Below are 13,065 nucleotides of genomic sequence, written 5' to 3'. Positions count from 1 at the left end.
CGGGGCGCCGCCACGTTGGAGTCAGAAGACATCAGTTAGCAGTGATTGGTCCGAGTTGGCCGAGAATACTTTTGAGAACCACACTCCCCAATCAGGAGTGAGCTTGTTGGACGTCCACCCCACACAAAATCTATCAAATGTTTTGAATGTGATACCACATACTTTTATTGAGATGTCTGATTGGCTAGTTGACTTGAAGAACTTGCACAACAGACAATATATCATGAAAAAAGGTAGAATTAGCAAGAACATGTTAAGAAAAGGCAGCAGAGCAAGAATGATTACGGTATTCTGTCAATTATAATGACTGAGTAATATGGTATTTTGGCTTATGAATGCCAGGAAAAAGAGACACTCAGTCCAGTTCTCATAAACAAGCAATGATTTAACTATATTAGGATTGAATCATAACAAAATAATTTATATCCACAAAGATATTCAACCCTGGAGAACCCAAGAGTAGATTCAATCTGGGTTTTTAAAAATGAACTTGAATTTTTTTGTTTGTTTGTTTATTTTGTGAAGCAGCAAAGTTAAAAAATATGAACATAGGAATAAAGAGTTGAACCTATCTGTTCTCCAAAATAAAACGTTTTCATCACATTATGATTTTTCAACCAGTCCTTGTAAGATTAAAAACCTCCGGACTAATCCACTGGAAGGCAACAAATGATTTCAGATTTTTTTATTTTTAAAGGTAAAATGTAATTTCAATTTCTAGAAAGACCCCCCCCCCCCCCCCCCCCCCGGATTATTAAGAATTATTTTCTTGAAAGGCTCTGTTACAATCAGGATTTTTTTTTTGTCAATTAAAGAGATCTAATTGCTCATTTCGTGCTCATTTCGTGAATGCCCAGATTTTTCACCTTTAAAAAAAGTTGACGTTTTCTTCCTGAGAAGGCCGATTCAATTCAATTCAATTTTATTTATATAGCTCCTAAAAAACTCCTAAAAAAACGGAATCCGGAAAAAACTAAGACACCTCAGGGGTGCCCACATGAAGGAGGGATCCTCCCCCAGGATGGACAGGCGATGTCCCAGAACTCTTAGAGAAGAATTAACTTATCTAAGAGAAGTAGTAAAGGCAAGCCAGAGACGAGGGACACGGTCATTCCAGGGGGAGTGGGAAAGAGGGACAGTACATGAATTGTACTGCACCAAACAGAGGCATGGAGAACTAAATGATAAGTAATGATCAAGAATAGAGAAGAGAAGGAGAGTAGAAGTAGATGAGAAAAGTGGACAGAACCCCAGTGCACCATAGTTTCCACGGCTTCAAACTTCTAGCAGCCTAATAACAACTTTATTATTATTGCTAAGTTTAATTAAAAAAAAATTAACAGTAAGGTAAATATTCTCTTAACACCAACTAGTCTAACAATAAGCCTGTCCAAAAAGGAATGTTTTAAGCCTAACTTTGAATGTAGAAACTGTCTGCCTCTCTTACATGAGCTGGGAGCTCATTCCATAAAACGGGGGCTTGGTGGCTAAAGGCTCTACCTCCAACTGTACTTTTACTAATTCTAGGAACCACAAGCAGTGTTCTGTTTGGATGGTAAGGCACTATGAGGTCTTTGAAATAGGATGGGGTTATACCATGTAAGGCCTTGTAGGTTAACAGGAGGATTTTAAACTTGATTCTAGAATCAACTGGGAGCCAGTGAAGTGAAACTAACACAGGAGTGATGTGATCTCTAACAATCTAGCTGCTGCATTCTGAACAAGCTGGAGACTTCTTAAAGAACTTTTGGGATACGCTGCTAACAAAGAGTTACAGTAATCCAGTCTTAACGTAACAAATGCATGGATGAGTTTTTCAGCATCATTTTTAGAGAGTATCTTTCTTATATTAGCTATATTCTGCAGTTGAAAAAAATCAGTTTTGCACGCCTGAGATATGTGAGCCTTAAATGATAAATCTTGGTCAAATAGAACCCCTAGGTTTCTAACTGTGGAATTGGGGGCTATACTTACACCATCCAGGTAGACTATCTGAGCAAACAGAGCATCTCTGAGGTTTTTAGGACCTAGTATAATAAACTCAGTTTTTTCTGGGTTCAAGAGGAGGTAATTAATTGTCATCCAGGTATTGATGTCTCTGATGCAGGCATTCAGTTGGTCAGGCTTAATAGATAAATACAACTGTGTATCATCCGCATAACAGTGAAAATTAATGCTGTGTTTCCTGATTATGTTTCCTAGGGGTAGCATATAAAGCATAAACAGGATTGGTCCTAGAACTGAGCGCTGTGGGACTCCGTACCTAACTCGAGTGCAATGAGAGGAATGTCCATTTACACTAACAAACTGGTACCTATCGGATAAATAGGATTTAAACCACTGGAGGGCAGATCCTCTGATCCCGATGTCATGCTCTAATCTTTGGAATAAAATACTGTGGTCGATAGTGTCAAAGGCTGCACTGAGGTCTAACAGGACCAGAATAGAAAGTACTCCCTTTTCGGAGGCCAATAATAAGTCATTGGAAACTCTAACTAGTGCAGTTTCCGTGCTGTGGTGAGGTCTAAACCCTGACTGAAAATCTTCAAAGTGGCTATTGTCCTATAGGTGGCGGTAAAGCTGCTTAACTGCAACTCTTTCTAGGATTTTTTAAATACAGGGGAGGTTTGATATTGGTCTATAGTTGGCCAAGTTGCTAGGATCTAAACTGGGCTTTTTCAGAAGATGGTGTGAGACCAAATGATAATATCCAGTCGTGAGGGTCAAATTGGTCACATGGGTCCAGGCTTGAGGCTGCAGTTCCATTGTCAGTAAATCTCTAGAAGAAATTAAATTGAAGACATTGCATAAGATTTTCTATTTATTTATTTAAATACTGAAAGAATTTCTGTTTCTGCCAGAACTAATTTCCTTTCAAATGCATCGGACAGAACTGTCACAATGCAGGGCTAGTTCCTCATTTTAAAACCAAATCAATTTTTTTTTCTGTGCATTATTTTCATCTCTGCTAATCCCTCGCAGACGACAGACCTTTTTTAAAAAATGATGTTGTGCACAGCTGTTTGTTGCTTCCAAAGGTTTAGCACTTATGCACTGACAGGAGCAGGAGAAAGGTAAATCTGCTTGTGTTGTGGGGATTAAAGGCACTGTAACAAAAATGAAAAAAGGAAAAAGCCCTCATATCAGGGCTGACATTTCTGTCGCAGAGACATTATCTGACAGGACGGAGACAAAAAAATGCACGTTCAAGCTGCGTTTGGAAGCTTTTAGGTCTTTAGCAGTCATTATCGCTTAGATTTTTAACATTTTTTCCAAGGAATAGTTTATTTTTCAAATTCTTTTCTACATCTTTCATGTACTTTTTAAAATTGAAACATTTTTTTGGGGGAAATTGTATCATATTGGACTTTAAAGGAAAACCTTAATAGGATTCAGTCGCTACAATGATTCCTCCAAAGCTGCTTGTCTACCGTCGAACACACTGTGAAGTTAATTTAGAATCCCTCCATGAGACATGGAGACGAAAAAAATCCTGTGGCGATCTTTTTCAGAATGGATATAGGATAAGGCAGGGTCATCATGGCCAAGAGGAAAAGGGAAGACAAACTGGATTTTATCATTCAGTTTGGGCCTGTTTACGCTTCCTCTCCAACTGGGGTAAGAGCATTAGTGTTGGTGTGTGGATTATCTGGATTTGCAGTCAGATGACCTGATAAAATTTAGGAAAGACATGGTTTGTTACACTACTCTGATATCATTAAGAATTCCTCACACATCACTGACTCAAACACACCACCACACACACTACACCTTTTTTAAAGTAAAATATTTACAATTACACATACCAGGTTCTGTATTCAGAATGGTTTAACAGACAAATATTTAGTGGTTCAAAGTCGGTGGTACACCCGAATGTGGCCAAATCTTAAATTAATTCTGTCAAATATCAGTAAATCAAGATTAAAAATCAGGCATAAAGATAATTTCATTCATTTTTTTTTCATGGTAAACTCAATTTTTCAACCTTTTGAATAATAAAGTCTACTTCCTTTATCAAACAATATTGTTGCTTAAATTGCTTTTGTCCAATAAATTGTAATGCTGGCAAAAAGTATTTCATTGCATGTTGTTTTTATTCTTTTTGTGGGGTGTTGGGGGGGCGTTGTTCTGGATCAGACAGGTTATATAAAATTACATTGGGATGGATCTCACATTGTTCCGTAATCCCTGCTAGGAGATTTAGACAAAAGGGCGGTTTACATAATGCTCCTAGTAAATTGTCTGAATGTAAAATTATGATTTGCAATGTAGTAGCACCCTCCACTAGTTATACTGCCATTGTAAAGTGCTGTATTTTCCTGAAATACATTAAAACAACACTAATTTAGTAATCTGGTCACATTTTATGGTATGTGGAGCTTTGGAGAGGAAAACCCTGTTCTCAGCATCCCTGTCACATCAAATGTTCAAAACTCTTGAGTTTTGAACATTTTAAATCAGCTTGTATGGTATTTAAGGTCTTTCATGGTTTAGCCCGTCTGCCATTAAATGAATTCATTAAACAGGAACCTTCTTGCAGGTTTTTTAACAGGAACTCCAGCCACTGTAATCCCGTTCTTTCATGCAAAACATTCTGTCTTACAAGGGTTCAGCTTTCTGCAACAGCATACCCATTAAAATAAAACAAGTACAAGTTTTGTCACCTTGAAAAAAACAATTGAAACTGTTGCTTCAGAAATCTCAAATGTGTAATCACATGTGAACAGGATTCAAAGCATTTTATTACTTAACAGATACTGATTTTAAAATATTTGGTCAGTTTTATACTGTTAGTATTTGTATTTTATGTTCTTATGCATAGTTTATTCTCCTTGAAATCTGTTTTCTTTCTTCAGTTCCATCAAGCTGCCAGGTGACTGCACAAAGAAATTATCCTGCAGCTAAAATCTGGCATATTTAATTTTTATTTTAAATGTTGGTTAATATGCATTGCCCCTTTCATAAATAAACATGTTGTAGATATAACATTTGTTTTCATCAAAGGTTTTTCTGTCTCAGCAGTGCATTTCATGCTAATGCAACTCTTTTTATGCTTTTTTCTCTCTGTTTCTACGCAGGTTTAAGGTTCCTGAGAGCGCTGCGGCTGATTCAGTTCTCAGAAATATTACAATTCTTAAATATCTTGAAAACAAGGTAAGAATAAGCCTTCTGTGGGGATTCCACATACAATACGGACTAATTGCTTACATTAATGTTTAACATAGAATAAATCAACCCCAAAAATGTTTCAACTATGTAAAGGTGACTTTCTGAAATGTAAAATTACAGTGCGTCAATGTTTGTGTTTTCTGATTCCTCCTCTTTTAACCAGCAATTCTATCAAGCTGGTGAACTTGTGTTCCATCTTCATAAGCACATGGCTCACAGCTGCTGGATTCATACATTTGGTGAGTGAATCACAGAGGTTCAGCAGAGGTCAACAAGTTACTGAGCCACAAACTAGATGATTCCCTGGTGCATCCACCTGTTTGATGGTCACTGGTCTGGTCCGAATTGAGATTTTTAATGAATAATTAGCAGATTAAAATTTAGATTCTAGAAATAGTCTTTTAATTTTTTGTCTGCATCTTAACCTTGACATAAGTGCAGCCTTTCAAGGAAATTTCGCTGACTGACTACAGAAAATGAAAAAAAAAAGTATTTTCTCTAGAAAAAAGAAAAATATAAAAAAAAAGTTTTTCTTTAAGTTTTGTTGTTGTTAATAAATTTTTTTTTTCTTTTGCAGTCAAAAAAGTTCAACACTTGAACAAAAAAAAAAAAGACTCAGGAAATGACATGAATGTATTAAAACATTGCTCCAATGTACACCAATGATGTATTTCAAATCAGGTTGTATAGTTTGGGAATGGATTAATATGTAAATATATATAGGGTGTGCATCTAATTGTCTCAAAAATATATATACATTCTTGAGGAAAAAAAGGTTGTTCAGAAACACCGGTCCAAAATATTACTGCTACTCACTAATATTTTTTTTGCCCCCACAATGTGATCCTGCTATACACTTGGATAAGTGAATTGAGGCCTTCATTGTTTAGATTACAGTCATAAAGGAAAATTGAATGAGTTCTTTAATTTTTAGGCATGCCTAATGAACCTTTACTTTTTCACTTTTTAAACGTTTAGATATTATAAGAGGAAACCAATACAAAAAAATTATAAGAGGTCGTTTTTTAAAATTTTAATAGTAAAAAATGTTTTTTAATCAAGGCAAATGCATTAAAAAAAATTCAAGTTTAAAATAAATAGATTTATTACGTTTATTTATACTGCAGCCTCTTTGCAACTTAACCACATCATCTCACCACTAGATGGTAGTCAAGGATCAACATATAGAGAATAAAAGACCTTCCTATGTTGTGTAAAAAGGATAATAAATGCAATAAAACTAGTTACTGCATTTTGTCAAATGTACTAAGTTGCTCTATTTTAAAAGTTTTAAATATCTCCACATTTTAGTCATCACTCCTTTTTTTTTGTTCTAGGTGGAAAACTCAGGGGACCCTTGGGAAAACTTCCAAAATTCCCAGTCGCTATCCTATTGGGAATGTGTGTACTTGCTGATGGTGACTATGTCCACAGTGGGCTATGGGGATGTCTATGCAAAAACCACCTTGGGTCGTCTCTTCATGGTCTTCTTCATCCTCGGTGGTTTGGTAAAACCAGACTTTTCTTTTCCCTTCGTACCTGTTGCCCCCCACCCCTTACCCACCCCCATCCTGAGGTCCTATGTCTGTCCCCATTAAAAAAAATGTCTAAAACTGTGGAAGACGTAAAAAAAACCCAGAATTTAAAAATGTTATTTCAGTGAAATATGATATCATAATTATTTTAAAAATGTTCAAAGTTGAACCTGTTAGTTCCTGTTTACTGTGTAGCCCTAGCCTTCTGCTAAGCCTTATGTATCTTGTCTACCTGTAGTTCCAGGTCCTCGTGGTCCTTCCTTTCCTCCCACTTGTGTGTCCTTTCTTTAACTGTTTAATTAGAGCATATATTTTTGCCTCATAATGTTGTGGTCGTTCTCTTAATAGCAGTTGCGGTTTCAGGACACCCCTCCTTCTGTGTCTCCTCCCACACTTCCAACAAACACAGGGGCAGGGAGATACGGTTTAGGCCAGCCTGACTGTTACCATGGCAACGACAGCCTCCCACTCCTTCCCTTTCACCTTCCTCTGATCTAGCATACTGTCAGGCTGCCATATATATATATATATAAACACACACTTACGTTGTGACTGTTTTTATTCATTTTTTTCCGCATCGTCTTATAAATGCTAAAAGATGAAGCCAAATCACAGTGACTGTTCTGTACCTGTGTTCCCATCAGTCCGAGCTGGACTGGATTCATACAATGGCCTTTTCCGCTGATGGGAGTTCTGGAGGCTTCAGGAAATTATCGTTTCTAAATGATGATTACACTATAGATGTTTTCAAGATTACAAAGACATTGTATTAAATGTTTTTCTCAATAAATTATGTTCACTTCTTTTTTCTCGTTTTAGACTTTATTCAAAACATCACTTTTCCTTGTTAAAGACCCACTCGGATGAAAATTGTTTTTGGTCTTTTAATATGTCCTTGTGGCGTTTATCTGATGATGGAGGACAGATAGTTATTTCACCTCTATTTTACCAGGATGTCCCTTGAGAAGAAATTTCCTTTTTCGAGAAGAAAGATCAGGAAAAAAATTGCATTTCTGAGTCTTTCTTTATTCCTATTTTTGTAAATCAGGAGCAAAGGAAAACTGAAGCAAATGGAAAAATCTTGTAGGTGTTATGTAGAAGCTACTACAGCAAGCCATAAGCTCCCTGCTGCGCTTCTTTCTGATACTTAGACATATAGAGCTAGGCTTTAAGCTAGCGGGAGAGCGTGTAAGCAGATGGATGACAGGAAGCAGGGGCAGGCTTACTCTATGCCAACAGTTCTGCCAACAACTCAGAGGTGAATTTCTAATTAACTATTGCCGCTCTGCAGAAATTAAGTCCTAGAAAACAACACAGGTTTATTGATCTAGGTTAAAAAACAGTATAATCATAATGCGTTGGGAACGCTTTGAAAACAGATTAAAAGATGATCAGAGTGGGACTTTAACTATGATGTTTTACCAGACCATTTTGTGTTCGATTTACAATCCTGTGGATTAAAAAGAGGCTGTAAAAACGTTGCAAAATGTATCCAGCTCATTTTCTAGCCCATCAAATGAGTCTTGATGTATTCTGCAGCTGTGGACCATCAGGTGGGCCTATTCACATCGACCTGCCCGATCATCTGTGTTTGTTGGACAAAACATGGCACATAGGTTATTATACTCGCTTGGCTTTTCAGACTCAACCAGCAAGGCTTTGGGTGCTTTCACAGAATGACTTAGTCATCAGCTGTGAACAAAATTCTTCTCTCAGCAACCAAACCTGTTTGCACCATTTTGGTTTAAAAAATTGGGGCTACTTTTTTGCAAAATGCCAGATTAACTTTTGGTATATTTAGATATCTCTTTTGTTTATAAGGCTTTTGTAGATGACAAAAGAGATGTTTTTACTAAAAAACTCAAAAATTCAATTATCTAAAACAATTTGGAATGATGGACCAGCTCTCCCAGAACCCACTTTGTGGCTTAGTAGTCTCTTTTTTAGTCTCTTCTCCTGTCTTCTATCTTCTCCTTAGGCCATGTTTGCCAGCTACGTCCCTGAAATCATAGAGTTAATAGGAAACCGCAAGAAATATGGTGGTTCCTATAGTGCGGTAAATGGGAGAAAGTAAGTATTCCAGATGGTTCTGCTGTTTTTCTGTGTGCGGTAGAACCCTCTCTGCATGCCTTTTTCTTTTTTCTGTTCCATGCATGTAGGCCATGTTTGCTCGCTACGTGCCAGAAATTGCTGCTCTCATCCTTAATCGGAAGAAATACGGAGGGAGTTATAACTCGACACGAGGCAGAAAGTAAGTTGAAATCCAGACAAGGTGTGGTTGTGTGACTCAAGTGCTCCCCCTTACGCTTATAGGCACAGGGGGTTAGTTAACGTGACGTTTTTAGATCTGTAAAGTCGAGTTTAGTTGCAGTAAAAGTGCATTATGTCAAGTCACACTGTGTGACTGGAGACCTTGGCCACTAGGACACACATTCATGTCCCTTTCACTCTGTCTCTCACTGTTTTCTATCTTCTTTCTAAGTCTGACCCTTTTCTTAATCTGCATCTCTCTATCCTTCATTCAAAGCTTTCCTGAACTCATTTGTGTGCTGTTTGTTTTATTTTTGTTCTCCTTGACACAGCCTCTGTTTGGCTTCAATTTGATTTGGAAAATAGAGCTTTCATGACTGCTACACTTCTGATGTTTTGCCTACTAACTTGTAGAAGTGCTATCAAATGTGTCTCAATAACACAGTCCTGCCAACAGCATCCTATCTAAAAATAAAGAGTCATGAAATCCCTACTATCCGTCTATAAAAGGATTTCCCTGCAAAACATAGAGATTTAAATATCTGCAAGTGCATTATCATTGGTGGTCTTTTTAGCATCATCAATTGCAATGAACATTGCAGGATTTACTTTCTTTTTTGGTTACTTTTTTTCTTTGTTTTTTGTTTTGCATGGCTTATTCTTTTCTTTTTTATGCATCATATTCCGCATGCTCTCTTTGACCTGCGGCCTTGTGGCTCTTTCATTGTTTGCTAACCTGATGGGAGAAGTCATCCTCCTGTTTTCTGTCACTGCTGGCACATCGCATCATCAATGCTTGACATTACTCTGGCCCTGATCTTCAGTCAGCTCCCACACCCTGAATGCTGGATGCCTCGCTCCCATTGGAGGCTCTCAAATGCTTTTGGCTTGCTTTGCTTGCTTGGTTCTCGGTGCTTGTCCGGTGTTTGTGTGGTGTTGGTCTTCAGAGGCCCCCTTGTATTTAAACGTAATTGTGATTGGCCTCCCGCAGCAGAGGCTTCATACTTTGTGAAGTGTCTGTGACTATTTGGTTTGTGCAACAATACCGCAATCCTTGTGCAGTGCTTTTGTCCTCCCTTTATGGCTCAAACCTTACTGATTTTCAGCACACTGTTTATTCCAGTCGTAAAGTCTAAAATTTTTATTTTTAATTTCTTTATCCTTGGAATTTGCTACTATCTGCTGTCGTCCTTTTCATTTATTTACAATCCTCATCCTATTCGTTTCAGTTGGACACAGTTTAGAGAATCAGCAGTAGAATGGGAGAAAAAAGTGCCTCTTTTCAGTAATGTTTGCCTGTCATTTAAATAAGATTGATGAAATGTTGTGTTTGGCCAGTGACCCCAGCCCAGGCTGAGAGAGGCCCTTGTCAAAACCAAGAATAGTTTCTCCCACACACTATATTTTTTTCCCCCATCTGCGCCCTTTTCCAACTCTCCTTCTGGTTAGACATATGGTATCAATCAGAAGATCCCGACCAAACGCACGAGCTCTGAATACGTCCAAGAATTTTCAGAACATCTCAAATGCACATTTATCTCGAAAGGAATTCTGCTGTAATAAAACCAGTTTGTCAAATGGATTTAGGACTTGCCAATGAATCCCTGTCAACAGTAGAAGTAAAGGGGACATGAAATGATGATATTAAAGTAACTGAGTGATAATATGGCTTCCAAACAGAGCAGCATTGATAAAGTAGGAGCTGTTTTGAAAGGCTTCTCTGGGCTGCTGTCATTTAAACAGACTTTAAGACTTTGGGAAAGTGAGAAGGAATCACATTGGACTCATAATGGATTTCTGTTTCAGACTGGTGTTGCTTACACAGTGGTAATCTGTGCAGTGTAGCGTGCAGCCATGACAGCTCTCACGCAGTACAGTATACGCTGATGTACAGTAACGACAAGTGTTTTTTATTGTTGGCGCCTGCTGAACTCGAAGCCCTGTGGTTTCCATCACGACTCCATGGTTTCCATTAGACACAACTTTAGCAGAGGGGCTGACACGCAAACGGATTTCAGACCTCACCGATCTTTGGCATGCGTCTTTGAGCGCGTTTTAGGACACGTAGATCCAGAATCATCGTCTCAAGAATAAAGACACACACCGGTAAAAGAGTGAAAACTTTTCTTCAAAACTGTAAAAGTTCTCTCAAAAAGAATACAAAACTAAATTAGTTGAATATTTGTGGAGTCTAATAAAAGTCTTTCTCACTGATATAGGGATTAGAGCAGTAGTAAATGAGTAACTTCTGTTGCTGGTGTTTGAGCTTTCCTTTTTGGCTTTTTTTGTTTTGTCGAATTGACCCCAAAGACGTCCTGGGATGTGTCATGAATGCATGTTTTGTTTGCATGCGCTTTGATGCCCCCTTTGCATTGATTGTGACTGTGTGCCACTTTTCCTTTCAGTTTCTGAGCCATTGTGTTTGAGTTTTTCTTATTTTTTTAATCAAATGAGTGATGTTAATGTGTTTTGGTTTTTGGTGTTATTTTTAAAATAATCTATGAAATTGCACCCAATGATTTACTTCCAAAGATGTATTTTGTCTTTTAAGGTAATTTGAATTTGTAAGTCAAATAAATCTTTATAATAAAAAAACCCAAATTATGTTTTAAATTAATGACACAATGGTAAACCCTCAATGTTATTATTATTCCTTATCAATCTGTGTATTGTATCATTGTAAAATGGATGTCTGGATACCAAAATAGGAAGTTAGAGTAGTTTTTTTCTTCTTTTATAACTGGAACCATCTTTTGCCAAGAACTGTTGGCTTTTCAGACATCCCAGCTCATCAGCCAGAAATACCTCACAGCCACTCTAGCTCTGAACAATCCTGCAATCATGGCTGCTCGTTATATTGTCTTGAAAGGACATAAGCAACATTTGGGAAACCTATTATGTTCTGCAGCATCAACAAACCACCATTACCTTGATCTGTCCATCACACCACGTTTCCAAGTCTACTTCAGTTCAAATCTGCACAGTTCATATGGCCCATATGGGCTGAACGCTGGGAACTGGACTATAATTCTAGTTGAACATCAATGAATATCTGTTTCCTTTAAACCTGCCAGACGGGGTCAGTCTTAAATCATTTTCTGTTCACTTTTTGAAATTGGCTTTTAAAGTCTAATGTGTTCACCAGAGCTTGAGTATGAAAGCACGTTAATGGATCAAGAAGAAAAGTGCCGCAACTTATTTATTTCTATGATAGAAATTTCCAAAATGTTTTTTTTTTTATTATAGGAGAAATAAATTTAAGACACACTGCTGAGTTGCTTACGACTTAAAACTAAAGTGGTTTAATTGTCTCCTGGCACATCAAGTGGTGGATAAAATCACATGGTCGTCGCACAGATTGCTTTACAGCTCTCTGTAGGGTAGTATGAGGTTCTCAATATCCCACAATAAAGTTTGGATTCAACTCAATAAGATTTGCTAACAAGTTTTCACGTTTGATATTTAACTTCAGCAGGGCAGCTCTCTTTACTCAAGGGCAAATAAGAGCTTATTATATGTCAAGCATTCATTCATGCCCTGTTGTAATTCTATGAACAATTGCATAGCAAAAATTCACATTTAAAGGCTGACTTCATGCAAAATCAAGATTTTGAGTTTTTAAGGGAATAAAGATTTTCATTTCTCACGAAGAACACCCCCAAAGCAGTATTTTAAAGCATTCACATATTTCTGAGTGCTCCTCTAAAAACCTGCTCTCTGAGCACCAGCCCCTCTCAATCAATGAAAACGTGCAGGTTCTCAAATTGTGATGTAACAAAGATAGGGACAACCCCTTCTAGGAAGAGTCTGCGCTGCCAGCACCTCCCCCAGGCTAACACACCCGCACCCACTTTCTTTGTGGAACTAGCGATGATCGGCGAAACGCTTTCCTTTTTTATCCACAATATGCACATCTATCCTTGCAATTTGCAATGGGCGGTACCCACAAGGAGAGAAAGCCGGTGCCTCAGAAATCGAATCGTTTTACTTCTGGGTAGAAAAATGAACTGTTTTGTAAATTGACAAGATTGTAATGTGTGCTCAAAATCTTAATGGCCCGCTTTTTATATAACCCCTCCCCCCCTGGCTAGCATGCGGGTTGTGATCTGGA

General features: G+C 37.7%; 1 protein-coding gene across 27 annotated transcripts in view; it reads left to right on the top strand.

The window, feature by feature from the left end:
• LOC101174692 (calcium-activated potassium channel subunit alpha-1) overlaps positions 1-13,065 on the top strand; it is a 159,094-nt gene that overhangs the window by 88,479 nt on the left and 57,550 nt on the right. For 20 of the 27 annotated variants that reach the window (XM_020709521.2, XM_020709518.2, XM_020709515.2 and 17 more), the window contains exons 6-9: positions 5,079-5,154; positions 5,333-5,408; positions 6,507-6,677; positions 8,683-8,774. In XM_020709521.2, coding sequence (XP_020565180.1) covers positions 5,079-5,154; positions 5,333-5,408; positions 6,507-6,677; positions 8,683-8,774 — 415 coding nt within the window. Of the gene's footprint in view, positions 1-3,348; positions 3,619-5,078; positions 5,155-5,332; positions 5,409-6,506; positions 6,678-8,682; positions 8,775-8,863; positions 8,956-13,065 lie in introns of those variants that run through there. The other 7 variants (XM_020709517.2, XM_020709540.2, XM_020709530.2 and 4 more) reach the window with 2 other exon arrangements.

Source organism: Oryzias latipes, chromosome 15 (assembly GCF_002234675.1).
Source record: "Oryzias latipes chromosome 15, ASM223467v1".
Classification (NCBI taxonomy): Eukaryota; Metazoa; Chordata; class Actinopteri; order Beloniformes; family Adrianichthyidae; genus Oryzias; species Oryzias latipes.
Note: the sequence above shows the minus strand (reverse complement) of the source record. Positions and strands in the feature narration are given on the sequence as shown.